This window comes from Peromyscus californicus, unplaced genomic scaffold, assembly GCF_007827085.1.
Source record: "Peromyscus californicus insignis strain IS unplaced genomic scaffold, ASM782708v3 Scaffold_21__1_contigs__length_65335640, whole genome shotgun sequence".
Taxonomy (NCBI): Eukaryota; Metazoa; Chordata; class Mammalia; order Rodentia; family Cricetidae; genus Peromyscus; species Peromyscus californicus.
In genome coordinates, this window is record NW_026294514.1 from 23,071,996 (window position 1) to 23,095,385 (window position 23,390).

Consider the following 23,390-nt stretch of genomic DNA (forward strand, 5'->3'; position numbering starts at 1 on the left):
TTGGGTTAAGCTTGTGTCAGGTGCTCCTCACCACTGAGAACTGACTGACTCTGTTTCAATCACACAGTGAAAGAATATGGGAGGAATGGATTTTCAAATGGATGCTGGTGCAAGATGCAAAATGTGCCACGTGTGCTTGAAAAAAAAAGATAATTTTTCAGCACAATTGTTGCTATTTCCATGAATTCAGAAACCCTAAACCTGACTACCACTTACTGCGAGATTTTGAAAGAAAATAAGAAAGCTGCTTGTATAAAAAAGGTGCATCAATAAATGGCTTGGGCTGTATTGGTAGCAAATGAATGCCATTATCTTTGATAATTGAATTGGACTTTGCAACATATTTGCATGTGAGTATTTTCTGCTTTGAAACTATACACGTGCAGAGTGTATTCATTGCCAGATTGCTTTCTGGTTTTGCTTTTAAAAATGATTTCACTTTTGCATAAATGGAGCATTTAGGCTGGGAGGAGACTACATTTGCTGTCCTCTGTAATTGTTGCTTCATTTTGACCGTCTCTGCTGTTTTCTTTGTTTACCTCTTTGGGGAGCACAGTCAAAGCAAAAAGCAGGTTCCTGCTCATTCATCAAAACGCTAAGGCATTTGGCTTCTTTTTTTTTTTTTTCCATCCCCACTTTAAGGAAGCATGTAAAATATACCCCCCAAAAAGAAACATCTACAGGATAAAAATATATCATAATTCAACCCACTATTGTAATCTAAAGGTCTGTGTGTGTGTGTGTGTGTGTGTGTGTGTGTGTGTGTGTGTGTGTTCTCTTAGTAAGCTTTTCCCACCCCCTTTAAATGAAAGCAGTATCTACAGACTAGCAATTCCAAAACACAGCAAGGCAGCTTTCAAATGCAGTCTTTGCAAAGACAGGGGACTTCCAGGAGAGCAGCAGTCGTCACAGATTCTTTCTTTTTCTAAAATCTGAAAGCATTATTTTTTTTTTATGCTTGTTAAATTTTTTTTTTTATCAAATTGTTCTTTAAAACATAGTTTATCCATTGTAGATATCAAAAAACTTACACAAATGCTAGAACTTCTTTTAATTTGAAATTTTTGAAACCTTAATGATCTCTGTGGAACATACTTTCAGTTGTAATGGGTGACAGATCTTGGGTGAGTTTATAATTTGAAATCTATTACACGGACATAAATGGATGAGTAACTCAATTAATACCTTGGTTATTTGGAAGCCTGACGTAATGAGACTCACAAATTTTCTCGTTTGGGGTGTAGAATACCTCTTTTTCATTTCCAGACCTTTTGACGAGTATATCTGTTAATACTGGTTGTACTTTGTATTTCATGATTTTGTTAAACCACATCTTATATTCAAGTCCTGACTATTTCTAAAAAGATTGTGCTTTACCATATAGCAATTCTTATATATTAAGCTCTTTACAAATATTCAATTTGGGCTCATCACAGTCACAATATTTTAGGCAAATTTTACTTACATTACTTACAGAAATACCTGATCTATCAGAAATGATAAAAATTTTTTTTGACAAGATTTCTCTGTGTAACAGCCCTGGCTGTCTCAGAACTCACTCTGTAGACCAGTCTGTCCTCAAACTCACAGAGATCCATCTGCCTCTGCCTGCCAAGTACTGGGAAAGAACACTTTATATATTTTAACCCCCCCCCCCCCACTTACTCTATACCTAGGTAGATAGATTTTAAAAGTCTTTATAAGAGAATGTACCAGACTTTGCTCACTCCCCATGGTTGATCTTGCCTTGGAGAAGGTGGGAATGGGAGGTGGGTTGGGGGAGGCTGGCGGGGCGGGAGGAGGGAGGAGAGGTGGATCTGTGGTTGGTATGTAAAAGGAATAGAACATTTAATAAAATGAATAAATGAATAAATAACTAAAAAGAAAAAAAATAGAATGTAGTCCAGGGAGCTTAATTTACCTAAGACAATGAGGAAGAGCTTAGATATCAAGGTGTCTGTAGAAGAGAACACACTGTATTCAAAGACAACAGAGACTTCGTAGCAGATAAAATAAACTAGACATTAGAAGCTCTGAGAGTTCTGCGGGTCTCATGTTTCTACTTGCCCTTCTAGACATCAACAGTGCATGGCCCTGACTACTCAGGTCACTTTTCAAGGCTCAGTTTACAGCTAAGCATCTTGATAGCTGAGGTCATGCTTCCCTGGAAATGAAGAGCAGACTCCCTATAAGTCAATGGATCCCCATTTTCAGAATTCCTCTCCTGTATTTTCAATTCCATGCATTTCATGAGCACTCAGAATGTTTGATGTGAGAAAACGACAGCGACTTGAACTGTTTAGACATCATTGTGTCCTGTGTTCTAAAACTCAAAACCAAGACAAACATGTTTAATAGAAACAGCTCATATTTCTTATTGCTGTATGCTCTGAATGGTTTCCTAATGCTTTGTTGATTTACAGCTAATAGCAACCATTTGAGGTAGGTGACATTATCCTCAGCTTACAAATGAGGAGGCTGAGGCCTACAGGCAGTTAGTGGTGTGGCCAGAGGTAAGTCCTGATGGAAATGGGCTCTTGTTTAGTTCCGGCTTCCAACACTGGGGGTCTCAATCACCCCCTAGGAAGTTACCAGTTCCCTCCCACGCCCTCTCTCTCCTCTCTGCCTGTCCCTCTTCCTCTCCCCCTTTCTCTGTCTGTCTCTCTCTCTGTCTTTCTCTCTGTCTCTGTCTCTGTCTCTCTCTCTCAATAAATGGGAGCTTTTATATAGTTACCAACTGGAATTCATCAAGCAATGTAGAATAAAAAGAACCTGAAAGAAAAGTGGTCTTAATGATGCCTGATTGCATACACTATATAAACACTAAGTTCCAGCCACAGCAGTAAGACACATGACTGGACAAATCAGTTCATTCTCTCCCTTCCCCCTCCCCCACCTCTGTCTCTTCTCTGTCTCTTTCTCCCATTTATCTCCTCCTCTTCCTCCCTGCCCCCTTCCCCTGAGGAAGCACATTTAGCTCTTAACTACATTTCCTAGGCCAAATATCATGTAAAAACTTTATGTTAGGGTCATAGGTAGCTCATAATTTTTATGGACATGGGTTTACCTCAGCAAAAATCAATGCTATAATTTGATGCGACTGGGACTATTCCAAGTCCGTGCGTATGAGGCCAAAGTCAAAACAGATGTCCACATAAATGATTTAAAAGATTGCTAGAAAGGATGTGATACAGGTGAGCACCCCCGTCCTTCATCGCCAAGGGTCTGAGGGACACTGGGCAGCTCCTCAGTAGGCCAATAATGGTTTCTAGAACTCACCTCTCCTTCCTCTAGTTGGAGAGAGGAGTATTCTCCCCTTTCTTTTTCTTTTCTTTCTTTCTTTTTTTTTTTTTTTGGTTTTTCGAGACAGGGTTTCTCTGTGTAGTTTTGCGCCTGTCCTGGAACTCACTTTGTAGACCGGGCTGGCCTCGAACTCACAGAGATCCACCTGGCTCTGCCTCCAGAGTGCTGGGATTAAAGGCGTGCACCACCACCGCCCTTTCTTAAGTCTGCACCCACTGGAAACATTGGGGGTTCTCTCTACCCACCTAAAAATTGAGGACTGATGTTTGGCGTGTGATACACATGAGAAAAGGAAAGCCATGAAGAAAGAGAAGCGAGAAAGAACGGCGTCAAAGCAAAAGGCCAAACCAAGCAAACCCCCCAAAAACCCCAACAAGTAGCCTGGGTGAAAAAAAACCTCATCTAAGCCCCTGGGTCAGTGGCATCCGGTCTCCGCTACAAGCGGCGTGGGGCGGGCGGGGGGGGGGGGGGGGGGGGGGGGTGGGGGCGGGGGGGTAACTAGGCAACGCGTTGCCGTAGTAACCGCGGACACGCCGAGGGCTAGGCTCCTCGGGTTGTTTGTTGGCTAGAGAGGGGTGAAGGGTCCCGAGATCTCGCGAGAGCTGGCACGCCGGTCGGGTCGGTGGTGGCACCGTGGGGCAGCGTGGTCCCGGCCGCGGGGATGGCCGCTCCGCGTGGGGTCCCGCAGCTGCGGGTGCTGGAGGAGGCGCTGGGCATTGGCTTGTCGTCCTCGGGCGACACGGCGGCGGCGGCGGCGGAGCCGGTGGCCGCCGATGGTGCCTACTACCTGGAGCGTATCCTTCTGGTGGCCGCCGGCGACGGTGACGCACGGGGCCTGCGCGCGGGGCATCCTCCGGGGGGCGCCTGCGGACCGCCCCATCCATAGCGTGCCCCAGTGGAGTCCTTGTCACCCCAGCCGCCCACTTAAGTCCTGCTAGGCGTGTAGGTTCCTCCGTGGTCCTGAGCATAGGGAATCCTTCCCAGGACCAAGTCCCTCACACTGGTGACCTGTGGGGTGGAGGGCTGTTTGGGGACATCGAGGCGCCTCAAGGAACTGAGCCAGTTCTCCTGCGATTTAGTGGTTGTCCAAAATAAAGTCCTCAGAATACCTTCGGAATAACTTCCCGTCTTCAAGAGAGATTCAGGGAGATCTGTGCCTCTGGGCTTTAAAGAATGAAGCCCAGACTGTGTACTCATGGTCTTGTAGGGGGTCCGATTGTGCAGTTCTAAATAATTCACCCCTGTAAGGCTGGCTACCTTCTTTAGTGGTTTTGGTTTGGGCTCTTGAGTGGTAACACTGGTGAAATATTCTCCCGCCCCCGCCATTGGGTGACTAAATGTTGGTGGAATGAGCTGACACATACTGGAAAGAAAGCAACAGGTCATGATGAGCAGTTATGATGGGAGGTACCAGAAAAAGTTGAACTATGTTATGCGTATAATGAGGTTCACTAATTTTTTTTTTTTTTTTTTTTTTTTGGTTTTTCGAGACAGGGTTTCTCTGTGTAGCTTTGCGCCTTTCCTGGGACTCACTTGGTAGCCCAGGCTGGCCTCGAACTCACAGAAATCCACCTGGCTCTGCCTCCCGAGTGCTGGGATTAAAGGCGTGCGCCACCACCGCCCGGCGAAGTTCACTAATTTTTGTAAGGCCTTACGCGTCCCTCCTCTAGATAGGTGCATTAATTATTCTGGATTAATGTGCAGTGTTTGTTAAGTAAGAGCCATGTAACTCTTTCTTTCAGAAGATAAAAGAAAGATGGTTATCCATAAAGCTGTCAAAGACAGTAAACATCTCCCTCTATTTTTCTGTACAGTTATAATCCCTGGTGTCTTAATTTAAGATCTCATAGATCCAGCAGTGATCCGTTTTTGTGAGCTTTAGCAGGCTTAGTTATATATCCATATTTTAGGGAGTCACACAGAAGTGAGTAGAAAAGTTAAAGAAAACATGTAGTATTATATTGGATACAAAATGATTTTTATAGGATGGAAGTCTGAATATCTTGAAACCGATTTGAATAAAATATGTAGGTGCCTTAGTGTTATAATTGAGTCTTTATTGTCTGTTTTCATAGCTCCAACAGGCTGTCTGTTCCAGAATGTTCCCTTTAAAGTTAAAAAAAAAATCAAGTTATAATTTCCGAGTTCATCTGCACCAAGTCTAAGATTTTCCAGTGTCCTTGCTGGTGAATTCCAACAAAACATTTGTGAAATTTTTGTCATCATGAAAATGATTTCTGTAGACATAGTTTAGTTATTAACATGACACTGATAGTTTGATAACATTTTGAAGATTGTATTTGTAAAATAAGTACAGGATTCTTACACAAAGAAACTTTAAACAAGAAAATCAGATTTATGGAATTTTCCAGAAGAACACTGAATTAAGACTGCAACATGCTTCAGTTTACACACCCATCTTTTCTTAATTAACATTTTTAATACAATATATTTTGATCATGTTTATCTCCTTCCGAATCTTCTCCCAGATCCTGCCCATCTCTCTCCCCACCCAATTTTATGGTTCCCCCCAAACAAAAACAAAAATAAGAAAGAAAACCCACAAATAATAAAAAGCAGCAACCTCCTCAAAAAAAAAAAAACACCACAAAAATGAAATTCAAAACAGGCAAAAGACCAATATGACAAAAATACCAAAAACAAAACCAAACTAAAATGAAGCAAAATGCCTACAAAGATACCTTTGAGTTAATTTTGTGTTTTGAAGCTACTCCTGGGCATTAGGCCTGATCGGGAATGTGGAATATGATATCACCCAGTGAAACCATTGACGAAAACTGATTTTTCCCTTGCCAACCCGTATCAATTGCAGATAGCTTCTTGGTTAGGGTTGGAACCCCGAGTCTACTTTTCTTTCCCATCTGGCTTGAAGCTGTACAGGTCTTGTGTGTTCTGCCAAACTCTTTGCGAGTTCATATGTTATATACAGATCTTACAAGAAAAGCTTAAAGTCACAGTTGCAAACGTAAGCAAATCTGATTTTCAGGATTTTATTATCAAATTCGTTAATTATGTAGCTTCTGTGTTTTTCTTCTACCTCTTCATGGTTGACTGATTACTATTTCATGTTTCAACTGAAGGATAGCCAGGGGATAGCAAAGTCAAACATCTAACTAGTTGATTGTGTTACATTCAGTGTTGAGGGAAGAGATTTAGTCATGGGAGAGGCTTTACTATTAGTCAAAATGAAGTTTGAGGATTAATTGTAAATGCCAATTATCCTTGTATCCCTGGGCTCTCTTCACATGCATAATTAGAAGTTGACAGTATAATGTTATTTGACATTGTTTTGTAAGGCAATTATGATAGTTGGCGAAGTGAGACTTTCCTGGATTTAAAGTCTATAGCTCTTCAGTTGCTTCAGTGGATAAATAGAAATTATAGTATGCATAAGTGAATCAGAATTCCAGTGTCCTTTACCTTGCATAGATGTGTAATTACCTCTAATTTAGTGCATTTTGCCCAGATTTCCCTTATAGTTCATATCATATTCCTGGTACTGGATAATGACCTACCAATATTAACAAAGGCCTTTAGAAGAGGTTGCTTGTATTCTCCAGGAAATCATTTGCTATTCTTCTTAAACATCCAGACACAGGGAACGTGTGTAGACTAATGTGGCTCAAAGCAGACACATAAGCAGGACTCATCATTAGTGTCATAATTTCAGTTGTTGTGCTGGATAGTTGTATGTCAGCTTGATACAAGCTAAAGTCATCTGAGAAGAGGGAACTTCAATTAAAAAAATGTTTTCATAAGACTTGACTGTGAAAAAAAAAAAAAAAACTGAGTTGTGTGTGGGTAAGCCTGTAGGGCTTGGTTGGCGATTGATGGGAGAGGGCCCGGTCCATTGTGGGTGGGGCCATGCCTGGGCTTGGTGGTTCTGAGGCTGAACAAGCATAATAAGCAAGCCAGGGAACAGCACCCCTCCATGGTCTTTGCATCAGCCCCTGCCTCCCAGTTCCTTCCCCATTTGAGTTCCTGTTCTGATTTCTTCAGATGAACAGATATGAATATGTGTAAGCTTAATAAACCCTTTCCTCCCCAACTTCCTTTTTGGTCATGGTATTTCATCACAGCAACAGAAACCCTAACTAAGACAGTTGCCAATGTGTATACATGGAAAGAGGGAACCTCAGGTGAAGAATTGTCTGCATCAGTTGTCTCATGGCCATGTCTTCAGGGCATTTTCTTGATTGCTAATTGATGCAGGCGGACCCATCTCACTGTGGGTGGTGCCATCCCTAGGCCTGCAGGCCTGTGCTTTATAAGAAAGGTAGCTGAGCAAGCCAGAGAAGCAATCCTACAAGCAGTGTTCCTCCCTGGTTTCTGCTTCATGCCCCTGCTTTCCTTCCTTCCTGCCCTGACTTCTGTCAATTGACAGTAACCTGTAAGCCCCTCTCCTCTCCCAGCCAAAAGGTTAGTGCTCCATCACAGTATCAGAGCCCAATTAGGACAGTGTGCAAAATGCTTCCATTAATATGGGCCTCAGTGTTTTGTTATGGCTTGGGGAAAGTGTTCAGGAGAAACATCCTAAGGCTGCAGCGGTCCTTCCTGTTACCTGCTCTTTGTTAGCAGTGACTCTTCTTTCTCCTGTGAAGGGCTTCATGATGGAATTGCTCTGTGTTTTATACTTTCTCAAGGTGTGCTGGCAGCAGACATGGTGTGGTTCTTTGCGGTCATCACAGCATTTAGAAATCTAGTCAAGGAGTACATGGATTCCTCATAGAACTTCTTGTTAGGAAAATAGTTGTAATATTATAAAATATGCTGGGCCAAGTAGTTGTCTACCAAACTCGGACAGAAAGGCTGGTGGTGGTTGTCACTGATACTTTTAAAGTCGTAGTTTGGTGGCACGTTAGTCATAGTAGTGACTAAGGGCTGCTTAATAAGGTGTGGTTCTTTAGGAGTTCCCAGTTTCAATTTTCAAAGGCAGGCTGGAAGGAGTTTGTACTAATCCAGCTAAAGGTTCATTGATTTTGGTGTTACTTGTCAAAACCAAAACCCTTTCCCAGGAAGGGAAATGAAATGCACATTCTAGGAAAGAGAAGCATTGAGGGCTCATCTTCTTCTAACTCCACTCCCTGATTGGTGTTTAACATTTTGCCTTTCTGTGTATTCCAACAGTAAGAATTTAGCACCTTAGTCTGTGTAGATGAGTTTGCTGCCTCCTCTAAGGTTCCCACTGTCCCAGCAGCAGTTTCTCATGACTGGATGAAGTTAAAGTGAGGCTTTGCATTCTCTTCAGCTCTGGATACAGACCCAGTGTCTACAGCTGCAAAATGAAGGAGTCCAGACTTATCCCGGAACAACGCTGTAGTAGTAGACTGGCGTCCCATCTAAGATGCCTGTTGTCTGTGCAAAGTGCCTCATGGTTGGAGTGACATTCATTGATAACTTTAATTTAAATGAAAATTCCATCATCGTTGCTTTTTATTATAGCTTATTTTTTTAATATTTTGTTGTTTTGTCAAAAAATGCTAATTGAGTAACTAAAAAGAAGTAGCTAATGTAATAGCTAAGATAAGGACAGGTTTCTCTGTCCATCCCTTCCTTTATTTCTTTCTTCCTTTCTTTAAAAATTCCTCTAGATAACACCTGTTTCTGAGTTTATAAAATGATATGCACTGAAATTTTATGACTGTGAAATGTATTTGTGAAACATTTAACAAATTTCTATTTACTCAACTAATGTACTTCCAATTATCATCAGAAAGTTTGTGTTTGGATACTAGAATTTCTTACATATATCCAAATAAAAAGATTTGACAACCTGAATGTAGACTCTAGGCCAACAGCCATATTACTAAATCCCGAATACTCAATATTCCATGTATTAATATCATGGGCTGTTTTGAGAGAACAGCTATTTTGTTCTGTGTCCTGTAGTCTGTGTTAACTTTAATGACTCACCCATGAATCTTACATGATGAGTTTAATACAGTAAATCCAGGTGAGCACTGAGTTTCTTTGTGGCTAACAAGCTCCCAAGATGCTACAGGTCTGAGGACTATAATTGGAGAAGCGAACGTATAGACGATTATCTTGACTTCTGACCATTGCATTTTCAGATGCTGCTGAGCATGCTGGCACATGCCCACAATCACAGCCCTCAGAGTGCTGAATAAAGCAGGGGGATTGGCAGTTCCAGGGTGGCCAAAACGACATAGTGAGGCTCTGTTTCAAAAACAAAAAAACAAAAAGTTCAGATAGAAGAATAGTGTGCAGAGCCCCTGTTTTTGTGTTTCCTGGCTTACAAATTACGAAGGCCCGTATACTACCACCCACCATGAGAACTATGCATTTTACATGTGACCTACAGTTACTTCAGCTCGGAGCAGAAGATATGATATAGTTGCCTTGTACCAGAGTGGCCAGTAGCTTTCCATTCTTGCTAAGTCCATTGAGTTGGTAGTAGCTTTGTGTATATGACGTTAATGATTCAGAGGACTTATGAAGACTTGTTGGTAAAGACTGCCAGAAGTAAACAGCCGTGAGAATATGATAATAGGCATGCCGATTAGTTGTCATCTATATTTCTCAGTTAACTTTATTTAGGCTCGTATTCATAAGAGAAAGATGACAGTGATATTTGTTACGTATAGTACCTTTCCTGTTTGGGAAATAAAATGGTAATGAGGATCCAGGTTAGATTTTTTTTTTTAATTGCTTCTGTGAGCATTGGCTCTGAGAAGATGGCAAAGATTGCAAAGTGATTTCTGTCTACAACTCTGGGAAATCATGGAAAGCCTAGTTAGCGATGTCTCATTCTGGTTCTCTCTAAAGATGCTGCTGGCCATAATCCCTACCTACAAGTGTGGCAGTGGATGGGTCTTGTAAGTGGAGAAGTTTATTGCTTATAGCTGCAAATTGTTCATTGATCCATTTGCAGAAGAACATACTTGTGACCCATTCAGGTTGTCATATCTGTTGTTAGTTCAGCCGAAATGTCCCTCAGAGGCATTTGGTCATGAAGCTGTGTCTTCTGTGGTACTGGGATAGTGCCAGTGTGTTCCATGGTACTTTCGGTGCATGCATTATAAATACTGGCCCATCTTCTGATGGGATCCACAATATAAAGATCTAGGGCAGATTCTGCTAGTTCAGAGACCAGCATTTGCATTTAGAGACTAGACATTGTGACTATCAGGGAGTGTTTCATACTGTAAAATTCGACATCCCTAAATCCCTCCTAGAAACGTGAAGATGTGGCAGAGTGGGCGCTGCAGTCTAACTAGGCTGCCGTTGTAGGATAGAGAATCTGGCCTGGAGGTGCGAGATGCCGTGGATGTAGGCAGGAAGGGATAGCCATAGAACGGACAAGAGCAAGAAGAGGCTATAGACTGAGGCTCTGCAGATATGAGTGCACAGAAAGGCAGGGGCTAGAGGCCAGGGCAATAGAAAAGGTGGAAAATGAGATTTGGATCTGGAGTGCAACTTTACTATTGTTTGGAAGAGTAGTGGGCAGATATTGGGTAGAAACATTTGAACTGCTAAGAGCCACCTTGGCATCATTAAAACAATTTGAGTCTAAATGCTCACTTATTTTTCTCATTGGAAAACATATAAATCTCTGCATATAAATCATGAAGAGCGTAATTGTATAAGGGTGTTTCCTAGAACATGGGCTCTCCGGAGAGAGTAGGTCACAGGTGAGAAGGTTGTTCAGTGGAAGTCGAAGCAGAGCCAAGTATTACTTTTTTCTTGCAGACAATTGTCCATGACTTGCCCCTCTTCACCCTTGCAAGATTGCTCTCCAGAGAAATGTTTTCCAAATTTCCTTTTACAGGTGATACTCCATCAGATTTGTTTTCATTTCTCATGCTGTCCCAAGGGTCAATGGGATCAGTAATTTTATACAGTGCATTCTCTTTGTGAGAACCTATGAGGCTTTGGAAACAGAAAACACTTTCATGTGCTGGGCAGGTTATCTGTTTTCATGGGAAGGATCAGAAACTGGCATCTGGCTACAAACCCATCTTTACCCCAAGCACTGGTGAGGTTAGAGTCAAGCCTGTGGTTTCAAGTTTAAGTCTTTGAGATCCTCCGGGTGTTCTACACTGCTGTGTATTTCTGTTCCCCTTTCTCCTCCAATTTTCACGTTCACTGAGTTCTGTATTTCCAGTGACATGCACATTTGTAAGTTGCTACAGAATCATTTAGTATTAGCTTGTGCATTGGCCGTATGTTGCTAGATATCCAGACAACAGATGCATACAAATATCCACACCATAAGTAGTCCACCTGGTTTTTCAAGAACACCGCACCACCACCTTAGAGATGAGTTGCTCTGGGAAGCTCTTCTGCACAGACCATGTTGTGGATACTTAAAGGTATCAGTCAGAGAGTATAGCGGCCCCTCTTTGGGGCACTTTGTTCTGTATTTGATTTTTCTTCTTACTAATCATTTGGCCTTGGTTAAATTAATGATCAGCTCTATAGCCTCTAGCTGTTTTATACTTTTTTCTCCTCTGTGGTCTTCAAATTGAGCTGTTTAAAAGATTTTATTTAGCTGCTGGTAAGGTGCCACTGAGATTTGGAAAACAAATATGTGAGTTCATTTCCTAGGATATTGAAAACAAATTTTGTACTTATATTATCTAAGATGTTAATAAACCCTGTATTCTTATTGTGCCAGTGTAAAAACAGTGTGATAGGACAGAAAATTCTTGGCATTAGACACAAGAAACTTGTCTCTGTCACTTATAGGCATATGATTCCCTAGGAAATCTCTTAATTTCTATTTCTTAATTTTCATCTTAGATATGACTGGGATATTCAATCTCGGTCATTTTGAAAATAAACATCACTGTACTCCATGGGAAACACTTCCATGCTTAATGAAATAGTATTTTTCATGTACTCTGTTTTTTTTTTTAATTGTGAGGAAGCAATATGTTCTTCATGATTAAAAGTTATTGCGAAGAAGATTTGCTGTATAAGACTTCCAAGTATTACCTGATATAACCAGTGCTCTGTGAGGACAAACCACATTTTCATTTCTCTATCACCACATTAACAACCCACCTTTTGCATTTATTCTACACATAGACAGTGTGGCTCATTTGTAACTTTTAAAGTCTGTACAGAGGATTTTAGAATATTTACCTTGTTTTGGAATTCATCATGTACAAGTGGGAAGAATGACATTATTTTCTGGAGACTGATTGACAAGAGACTGGTATTGAAATCACTTTGGAGTAGCCCCCAGGAAATTTTATTTAAGTAAATAAAAATGTATCAGAAAATGCAAATGTAGAGCTGGAGGGAAACCTAGATTGGCTTTATTTATCCTTTTCCCTTAACCAATGAGCAAAGATTTCTTCATAGATGATCATCTCTTTCTAGAATGAGGAATAAAAAAATAGATGTATAGCATTTATGTAGCCTAGGGACCATTCTAAATGATTTTCTCACATATTTCCTTTTCTAGGTTTCTTTAAAGCATATAAGGCAGTTTGGTAGCTGGGCCATCCCTAACATGATAAGCAATGGTCCTGCCTCCTGGAATTCATGTTCTGTTTTTGAGGTTCTGGGGATAGATCTTAGGACCTCTTGCATGCTTGGCAAGCCATGTCCCACTACACTGTACCCCTAGCAGGTCATGCTTTTCACTAGTCCTCGTATACTGAACATACTCGCCCTGCCTTGTACAACCTTCAAGATATTGAACTTGTGGCTTGAGGCTTGGTGATAAAACTGTTGTGGCTTCCTCATCATTGATTATCAATTCTGAAGTAAGCTTAGCTACTCTGTCTGTGGAGAAAATCACATGAAGACTGAACAAAGGCCTTCATCCAACAGTGAGACAGTGTCAGTCAGCTGCCTATAAGTACATGCTGCTGCCTTAGCTCAGGTTTCAGATGACTGCCATCTGTCACCTTGACTGGGTCATCATGGTTGATCCTCAGAATCATCCAGCTAAGTAGCTCAAGTTTTCTTGACCTTCAGAAACGGTGACATAACAAATGTTAATTGTTCCTTTTGCAAGCTTTATTGAAATATGATTGACAATATAAATTGCATACGTTCAAGCTGTACATGTAAAACTTTGATACATATATCTAGGACATACAGATGAGAAATTAATGCATGTGGTGGTTTGAATGACAATAATGTCCCTCATAGACTCAAGTATTAGAACGCTTGGTCTCCAGTTGATGGCACTGTTCAGGGAGTCTTAGGAAGCATGTCTTTTGGGGAGAAGTATGTCACTGGAGTGACCTTTAAGCCCATTTCCGGCTGCTCTCTGCTGGGTGCTGTGGTTCAAGATGGGAACGCCAGCATGCTGCTCCAGCCTCCATGCCTGTTTGCTGTCTTCTCTTTGCCTTTGTGGACTTAACCCTCTGCAACTAGAAGATAAAATAAGGGCTTCCTTCTAAAAGTTGCCTTGGTTACGGTGTTTTATCACAGCGACAGAAGAGTAACTAAGACAAAGTATTTGCCTCATGTAGTTACATTTTAAAAAATGATTGCTTTAGTTAGCATACACAGTAGTTTGCTTCATTATGACATTTTATACATGTGTATCATGTACCCTGCTTCACAGTCCTTCCTCTCTTGTTCTGTTCTCTCACCTCCCACTACTCTACCCCTAGTACTGTCTACTTTGGCATCATGTATATATGAATTTATTGGGTATAATATAATGTGTAGATTTCTCATATGAATGAAAACATGCAGCATTTGTCCTTCTGGGTCTCTTAATATGATGATCTTCAGTTCCATTTTCCTACAAATGACATTTTTCTTCTTTATAGCTGAACAGAATTCCATTGTGCATGTAGATGATTCACACTGTCTTTACAGTTCGTGTTAATGGACATCTAAGCTGCTCCTGTATTTTGGCTGTTGTGAACACAGCTGTACAGGCATTTCTGTGTATGCTGACTTTGGTCCCTTTGGGTATATGTCCATGCATGGTCAGCTGGATCATGTGTTAGCTCTAATTTTCCTTTTCTGAGGAGTTTTTCATTTGGTGTAATGAAACCACTGAAAATCTATGCTTTCTGAAAATGTCAAGTATACGACTCGTTATTGTCACGTGGCCACCATGCTGTGCACTAGACCTCCAGAACTTACTCACTTCATAATTGGAAATGTATTCTCTTTGATCAACATCTCCCCATTTTCTCCACCCTTAACCTGTGGTAACTACCTTCTACTGTCTGTTTCTTTAAGTTGAACAACTTGTAGGTGCCAGAAGTAAGTGAGATCCTACATGTTTCTGATTTATTTTTGCTTGGTGTACTGTCTTCCTATGTGTTTCTGATTTATTTTTGCTTGGTCTGCTGTCTTCCAGGTTCATCTACATTGTAATAAGCAGTGTTTGCTTATTGTTCTCTTAAACCATATGTTATTTGAAGTTTGTTATGAAGCAATAAATAATAAACACAGATTTTGGAAACTGAGACACTAACGTTAGAAATGTTTCTGGAATATAAGAGTGGCTGTGGAACTTGGGATAGCACAAGTATTCAGAGGACTTATGTTGGTGTAGGAAAAGTTCCTTAAAGATATGGGAATTGTTTTGCAGCCATAGATAGCTGACACAAGTAGTCACATTTCTCCTCAAAGCATTTATGAGGATACATTGAAGTTATGAAACAGATTGCAGGCATGCAGCATTTTGAATAGTTGTTTAATCTTTGAACTACTTATTTTTGAGCCTGATTACTTTGATGGGAGAGACACTTGTGCTTGACCACAGAATATTGACTGTTGGGCAAGGATCTGGTATCTGGGGATTGGTCATAAGTGAATTAGGATTAAATGTCTCATGTGAGTGATAGGAATAGGCAGACAGCGAAGAATGATGGGTTATTATGGAATTGAGTATTAAGAATGTATTTAGAAGCTTAGAATCCCATGAGAAACAAGTGGCAAACACTTCTAGTATTTGCCAGCACAGGAATTCGTGAAGACTGGAGAGGCTGTGTACATCACAAAGCCTGAAATCTCTGGTTGATTCCCAACTTCAGTCTAAGGTCTTTAAAGTTCTATCTTTGATTTTTTGACTTGTAAAATGGAGATAATAGTTCCAGACTCATAACAGGATAAGGAGTAAATGTCTTAGTACATAGGAAATAGCTAGGTGTGGTGATATTGTGTCCCTTAATATATCGTGCACCCTAATAAACTTATCTGGGGTCAGAGAACAGAACAGCCACTAGATGGATGTAGAGACCAGAAAATGATGGCACACACACCTTTAATATTAGCATTCTGGAGGCAGAGATCCATCTGGATCTCTGTGAGTTCAAAGCCACACTGGAAACAGAGCCAGGCATGGTGGCACATATCTTTAATCCCAGCACTTGAAATCTCATGTCTTGCTTGGGAAAGACATATGCCTTTAATTCCAGGAAGTGATGGCAAAAAGCAGAAAGGTATATAAGGCGTGAGGACCAGGAACTAGAGGTCTTTTTAAGCTTTTAGGCTTTTAGCAGCAGTTCAGCTGAGATCCATTCGGATGAGGACTCAGAGGCTTCCAGTTTGAGGAAACAGGATCGGCTGAGAAGTTGCAAGGTGAGGTTAGCTGTGGCTTGTTCTGTTTCTCTGATCTTCTGAATTCATCCCAATGCCTGGCTCTCAAGTTTTTTTTTTTTTTTTTATTAAAAATACTTTTAGAAATTCGTGTTCCAGGTAGGTATATTCCTAGTTCTTTTTAAATACTGTGTGTTATCTATTCTTATTACAAATAATAGAACGTATATGCATATTAACACTTGAGACATAAAGCAGTTATTACAACCAGTAACAAAATAAAAATGGATTAATCTCATCTTTGACTTTAATAACCATTACTATATATTCAGTGTCTGATTCACAGTATTTACTTAGAATGTTGTTTAGATTAATAATTCTAAAAATGTAAGCAACCAACCAGCCAACTGAAAAAAAAATCATGCCCCTGAGGCTGTTATGGCCATTTATTATTATTTCCTTTGTTGTAATGTTATGTTAAAATTTTCATTTGTTAGTAGAACAATAAAGCTTTTAAAGGTCTCACAGAAGCACTTCTAGAACTCCTTGTTATTGGAATCATTTTTTGTATAATTTAATATTTTGAACATTCATAAAATATTGAAATATGATTGCTGTGTTAGTTTATATATGCTAAAAATTAGAGAAACTTAATTAGAAACCTATATGTATTTCAAGAGTAGAGATTTAAGTTTTACTCATGAAAGCATCGTAATGTGTTTACTTGTTTCTAAGTACTGGTGTGCTTATTGTGCTGTTCACTTAAATCCTTTAACCAAACAGTCATGTGACATTACGAATATTTAGAAGCTTTTGAAAGTTCAGTTTTGCTTCAGATAATTAGAAAAATTTATGATTTTCGTATTTATCTTCATATGAATGCGTGCACACACACACATGTGCAAATGTGTTTGTGTGTTCCTGTGTGTAAGTTCAGGCACATTCATGCGATGGTATGAAGATCCCAGGACAGCCTCAGGTGTTTGTCCCCACTTTAATTGTTCGCTGCTGCTTCTGCTAGCTAGCTGGCCTCGGAGCCTCCCATCCTGTCTGCTTACGTGGGTTCTGAGTCGCTGAATTTGGGTTCTCATGCTTGAGTGAGACGCAGTCTACCCACTGAGTACCCACCCAGCCTTTCTAATTCATACTATTGTAATGATCCTCTGTAGTTTTAGAAAGATTCTTAAAGTCAAACTGGAAATTACTAGATAATACTCATGCAAACATATATGAGTGTAGTTTTTCATGGACTTAATGTTATAAAATACTAGTTGAAATAATTTATATCTAAAATTAGAGGCTATATGGAGAAAACAGGTTGAAAATTAAAATATGTGTATTTATAAATTTCATATTGAGGTAATTAGATCCAATACTGTAATTGAGGTCAAGTAACTTTAGTATAATAACATTATTCCACTTTTTTTTTGCATTTAAACTTGACAAAATACTCAGAGGTCACCATAACTGATGCTTCTGAAGATGACTGTGAATATGAAGAGGTAACTTGTTAATTTTACATCTCAGTGAGTTCACTGTGGTCATTCATATGAATGGTTTGTCTTATTTTCTGGAACATATAAGGGCTTTATTTAAGATGAACTATGTGTGGAACAGAAGTTAACTATTGGCTGATTGTGAGTTAGTTGGGGAATGCTGTTTAAACACACTGGGTGGGACATCTGCCTGTTCTGGTCCCCCCTCACCATTTAGGTTCAATCCTGTCACATCCCTTGTCTGTGGCCTCATAGATGATCATTCCTATATGGAACCTTTTCCCACTGTCCAGTTTGCTTTTGACAGGGATTCTCGATTGCCAGCACCAGTTGGAGGTCAGGCTTCTGCTTTCTTCTATCCTAATTTTAGTTCTGGAAAACATGCTCCTGTCTCAGAAATTTCCTTTAATTCATTGCTTCTGAGACTTGGATGTAAAGTCACTTTTAGATGTCAGAAACTGAACGAAATTGTGGAAGTGAGCCTGGCCTGTGACCTTGACAGGCAAGAAGCTTGCTAGTACACAGACTTAGGTCATCTTTAGAAGCATACAGTGTCCTATGTGGAGTATATTTCTTGGAAGCATTATTTAGGAAGAAATCTTCTGAAGTGACATGTAGATGTGTCCCCTTGTGTTTCCATATCAGCATTAATTAAAAATAATACTTTTTATTTAGTTGTATAATTTACTTCCTCAGTGCAAGAGACCGTGTGAGACCTGCCCATTATTGTACCCTATTTCTGGCTTAGTTACCCATTGTCAACTATAGTCCAAAAATTGGTCTTGAAAACCCCATAAATAAAGAGTAAGTTTTAAATGACTTTATTGTAGTCTGTTGTTATGATTGTTATGTTACTATTATCATTATTACTAGTCTCTTATTGTGCCCATTTGATAAATTAAACTTTATTGCATGCTTATATGGGAACAGTAGCATATGTAAGGTTGGGAACTAACCACAGTTTGAAATATCTGCATCATGTCTGAGAATGTATCCTTATTATAAGCAGGGATGTCTGTGTGGTACTTGACATTTCTGCCCATTCTTCCTGCCCTTGTCTAGATACCAGATGACAATTTCAGTATTCCAGAAGGAGAAGAAGATCTGGCCAAAGCAATTCACATGGTTCAAGAGCAGGCTACAGACGTTCAGATTCTGGTGAGACTTTTGAACACAACTCTAGCTTGTAGTGTAACAGGAATACTTTTTATATGAAGCCTTGGAAGTAATGTAACCAAATTATGAAACAGAACACTATAATCTATATTGTTTCACTTTGATTAATTTTCACAAAACACTTAAAGTAGGCTTTGTTTATTTTTTGCAACATCATTCTCCAGACAATGTCTACTCTTCTTTCCAACAGATGATACCTTCCCTGAGAACTGATTAATCCAATCAGAATTAAACCAAAATTATTCAACACTGTTGTTGAATGGGTCAACTACAGATTATGTAGTAGACTTTATAAGGGTTTTGTATCTTTGTTTTCCTGGAAGCATCCAGCCTACATGGAATGCTTACCATTTCATGACACTTTCTTCTCTGGAACATGAACCAGTTTTGTTAAGAATAAGATAAGAAATTATATGTGGCTATCATATGAATTAAAGTAAATAAGACTCTTGACATCTCTATAACATTGAAAAGAATATTAAAAAATTGACCATAATTTATTGCAGTTAAAATATTTATAATCACACCCTAACATTAATTTCAAAGGATGTTTTTCTTTATTTGCAAGCTTGGCTTCTTCAGTGCAAGATGGTCTGTTAGACTTTGCTCTTCTTATACTCTATTGCAGTCTCTCTACATTTAGTAGACTTTTGTCTAGGAAGCTATTCAATTCTCCAATCACCTATATACTAACAATTGAAAAAGAACTGAAAAGATTTCATGAGTCCACAATTGATTAGATTCTGTTGAGTGCAGTGATCTAGCTCATAACCAAGTGTATTTTGTAAAAAAGTCAGTAGATAAGTTCCTTCTAGGAAGACACAAAGTAGTTTCTCCTACATAGTCCTATTAGTCTGTTGGATATCTCAATGCTATAATTTATAGGGAAAAATTTAAAATGCAGCCTTTTGGATAAAGTAAAAAGGCACATTTATTCACTGATCACTTTCACTCTTAATTTATCATTTTGTTAATAGATACCATGGTTTGAATTCTGACTAAAATGTATGTATATTATATTTAAAGTGATTCTTGAATGCATGGAAAAATAGGTAATGTTATTGATCTAATTTAGTTATATTTCATACTACAATCTTTTCCAGATGTTAACATAAATAGGTAGTGACATATGTGTGTCTGTGGGTATATGTAGGTATGAACACATGTATTTGTGTGTATTCCTTGGAGATGGTCATTATATAATTTTATAAAAGGAAAGGTTTACATAAGTATATTATTATAGTTTTTGCAAATTATAGTTTGATTTTTCTTTATTTTACTATCTTTTGCAGTGCTAACGTATCTATAATGAACTCAATTTTTATCAAATTAGAAGTTTGATTTTGAAAGATTAAAATAAAATGAGAGTTACATTTCTGACATTTTGGGTTCATTTTCTCCTTACTTTTCCTCCGTCTATAAAACATTCAGTAGAATAAAGTCATTTTTTTGGAGAATGTTTCTGTATTTTTTGCGCCATCTGATTGATGACTAACCCAAGCCACAGTGCTGCTTCTCAGTTGCCGTGTGTAAGGGAGCTCAGACAATACCACTCTTCTCACTCATTTCTTAAATTCTGTTTTGGAAAGGGTATTTACTTTTCATAAGATATATATGGTAGTATATACAGTTTTTGTTGTTGGCTGGGCATGATGGTACATGCCTTTAATCCCAATACTCGGGAGGCAGAGGCAGGCAGATCTCTGTAAGTTTGAGGCCAGCCTGGTCTACAAAGTGAGTTCCAGGACAGCCAGAGCTATATAGTGTCTCCCTATCTTGAACACTCCCCCACCACCACCACATGCTGAAGAGGCCGAGGCAGAAGGATCATGAGTTAGAGGCCAACCTAGGCTACACTATAAAACAGTTTCATTGTAATTATTTTAAGACAATTAAGTAAATATTTCAGATTTCAATTTCTCATATGATAACTCTTGTTATAACTCACATAAACAGTCTCTCAGGAGTTTCCTCCATTTTCTCTCTAAAAATGTTTCCAAATGAAAATTGAAGTTTGTCTCTTATCTTTATTTTTTTAACATTTTTAAAATTGATTCTTTGAGAATTTCACATCATGCACCCCAATCACAATGATTTCCCAGCTTTTCCACGTCAACCCTCCACCCTTGTATCCTCCCCAAGAATAAACACACAAACAAACAAACATTTTGCTCCTCTGTCTTTCCTATCTTGCCATCACATATTCTTTTGTTGGAGTGGCCTTGGGAGCTGTGTGTCACTCAGTATACCCTTTTGTTCAAACAGTTTTACTTAGAAATGTTCAGTGCACTGAATAGTTGCTCTGGTTCAACGCCTCTGGCTTTTGGCACACCATCAATACTGGATTCTCATCGAAACTTCTCTTGAATATCCTGCTATTGCCCAAAGTCATGGATATCCTGCAGCTAGGGTTCTATAGGACCAGTCCCTTCATGAGCTCCAGGAGGTCCTGCATGGTGTAGATGTTGGGGTGGGCCAACTCAAGCCCTAGATGTTGGCCTGGTAGCTAGGTTGGTCAGTCTGAGCGTCCATCAGGACCGCCCACTCAGATGAGGGTCAGGGCCAGCTCTCCCTCATGCAGGAGCAAGCTCTACAGTTGTGGCGGCCGCGGTTGGGGGAACAGTTCTACCAGGGCCATTGAGAGTTGGGTCCAGCTCTCCTGAGAGCAGAGGGAGACATATCTCCCTCTTAAGTAGCCAGTAGCCTTAAGAGAGACAGGACCAATTCTTCTGTGCCCAGGCCACTGGGGCCAGCTATCCCATGGCCCCTGGTGGTAACACAGGCACAGATATCATCACAGACCCTGGCTGCAGTTGAACCATGGACCCACACATGGCCTTTGGCCACAGCTTGGGCCTGGACATCACCATGGCCTTGGGTGGCAATACTTGGATTAGTTTGTCCCTGGTGGCAGCATGGCCCTCAGACATCAACATGGTCTCAGGTGGTGGCCCAGACCTTGGGCATCCATATGGCCCTTGGTGGTAACACAGTTCGTGGACATCAACACAGACCCTGGCCACAAACTCAGACATGGCTCTTGGGAGCAGTGCAGGCCAGAAGTCACATGGCACCAGGTGTCAGTGTAGGTCCCCATATCAGCCTATCCCTCACTGTTGCCCTGTCTCAGTCTTCTGTTCCATCTCTCTCCACAGCTCAGGCCCCTGTCCCCTTCTCCCCCATTTCTCCACCACATACCTGATCATCTTAGTGGCACCTGCCCAGTCCCCCCGAGGCCTGCTGGCTTCCTGCCCACCCAGGCCATGGGTAGGCCTGTACTTCTTATCTTTTTGAATCTTCAGTTTCTCTAGCCTTCCAACTACCTTTGACTTTTGGTGTGCTTCAGGCTAGTTTTCCAAGCACATCTAAATCTACTTTTGTTTTCAATAGGCTTTTGGGCCCACGTGAGTAGATTATTTTTGATAATTTAGCAATCTGTAAACCTCCCAGAGCTTTGAGCCATGCATGCACACACTCTGTTGTAGCCTCATAGGCATTTTCAGAAACTACAGATACTGCCGTCCCTCTAGGCTGCTTTTCTATTCCTCTTCTTCCAGTTTTCCCAATTCTCTCATTCATCTCATATAAAAATAACTTTTCACATTTATCGAATAAAAAGGTGAATAAAGCATTTATTATTACATAATGAATGGTTATTTTTAGAGATAACATTGAGCCCTTATCTAGCAATTATACAGTTTTTCTGTTCTAGTAAATATTATACCACAACAACATGGCCCCAATCACACTATCCTTAGCTCCTTCTGCATCTCCAATGACATTAATTATGGAGAGCCAGACATTGTTATATAATGTTGAAAAATAGTTTTAGGAAGGACAGTCCAAATAATTGGTTTCCAACTCAATCATTTAAACTGTACATTTCTAACAATTTTTAAATGATTTATTTTTAATTATGTATATGTGCATATGTCTGTGTGGGTATGTACACATGAGTGCAGGAACCTGTAGATGCCAGAAGAAGGCATGGATTCCTTGCAGCTGGAGTTACAGGGAGTTGTGAGTCACCCCACATGGATATTGGGAATTGAACTTGGGTCCTCTGGTAGAGCGGCAAGTACCCCTTTCAGCCGTATCTATAATCCCTGTCAGGATATTTTGTGGGTTTCAGATTTTACCTCAATTTTTCACTGTTTAAAAATGTCAAAGCAACTGGTAGGAACGAGCACCCATGTTCAGTTTTGCACAGGACTTTTGAAAGGGACTTTTTAGAGCTATGAAGATCCTTTTTTCCTGGATGTATTTCTCTATAAATTGTAGCTAGAGTTTTTCTCTCCGGGCCCTGCCAAGCCCCGGCAGTACCAAAGCCCACTTATAAAATAAACATACAGACGCTTATGTTATTTAAACTGCTCGGCCATTAGCTCAGACCTACCATTGTCTAGCTCTTACTCTTTTTTTTTTTTTTTTTAGCTATTTCTTATAAGCGCCAGAGATGGTTGAGAGCCACCATGTGGTTGCTGGGAGTTGAACTCAGGACCTCTGGAAGAACAGTCAGTGCTCTTAACCACTGAGCCATCTCTCCAGCCCCAGCTCTTACTCTTATACTCAGCCCATGTCTGTTAATCTATATGTTGCCACGTGTTCTGTGGCTTTACCTGCTGCCTTTACATGATGCTCCCTGAACGGCAGCTGGCGTCTCCTCTTCTCCGCCTTCCTGTTCTCTCAATTCTCCTCTCTGCTAGTCCCACCTATACTTCCTGCCTGGCTACTGGCCATTCAGTGTTTTATTTATCAATCAATCATCCATAGCAATAAATATCCTGTGCATTCTATGTAATATTTCCAGCTAAGAAAGAGAAGTAGGGAATAAATCTATTGCTGAGTTTTTGTAGGCCTCCTTTCCCAATAATTAGAAAATAAATGAATAATTTCTGGTTAATGACT

At 40.0% G+C, this 23,390-nt stretch overlaps 1 protein-coding gene across 12 annotated transcripts in view; it reads left to right on the top strand.

Annotated features, from left to right (window-relative positions):
• The first annotated feature begins 3,875 nt into the window (after window positions 1-3,875).
• The window catches only part of Spag16 (sperm associated antigen 16), an 830,413-nt gene continuing 810,898 nt past the window's right edge, over window positions 3,876-23,390 (top strand). For 3 of the 12 annotated variants that reach the window (XR_008220861.1, XR_008220860.1, XM_052749777.1), the window contains exons 1-3: window positions 3,887-4,097; window positions 17,266-17,312; window positions 18,369-18,464. Coding sequence is in view for 9 of the 12 variants with exons in the window: in XM_052749777.1 (XP_052605737.1) it covers window positions 3,965-4,097; window positions 17,266-17,312; window positions 18,369-18,464 (276 nt within the window). In the remaining 3 variants the exon portion in view is untranslated. Of the gene's footprint in view, window positions 4,098-4,789; window positions 15,853-17,265; window positions 17,313-18,368; window positions 18,465-23,390 lie in introns of those variants that run through there. The other 9 variants (XM_052749769.1, XM_052749770.1, XM_052749772.1 and 6 more) reach the window with 7 other exon arrangements.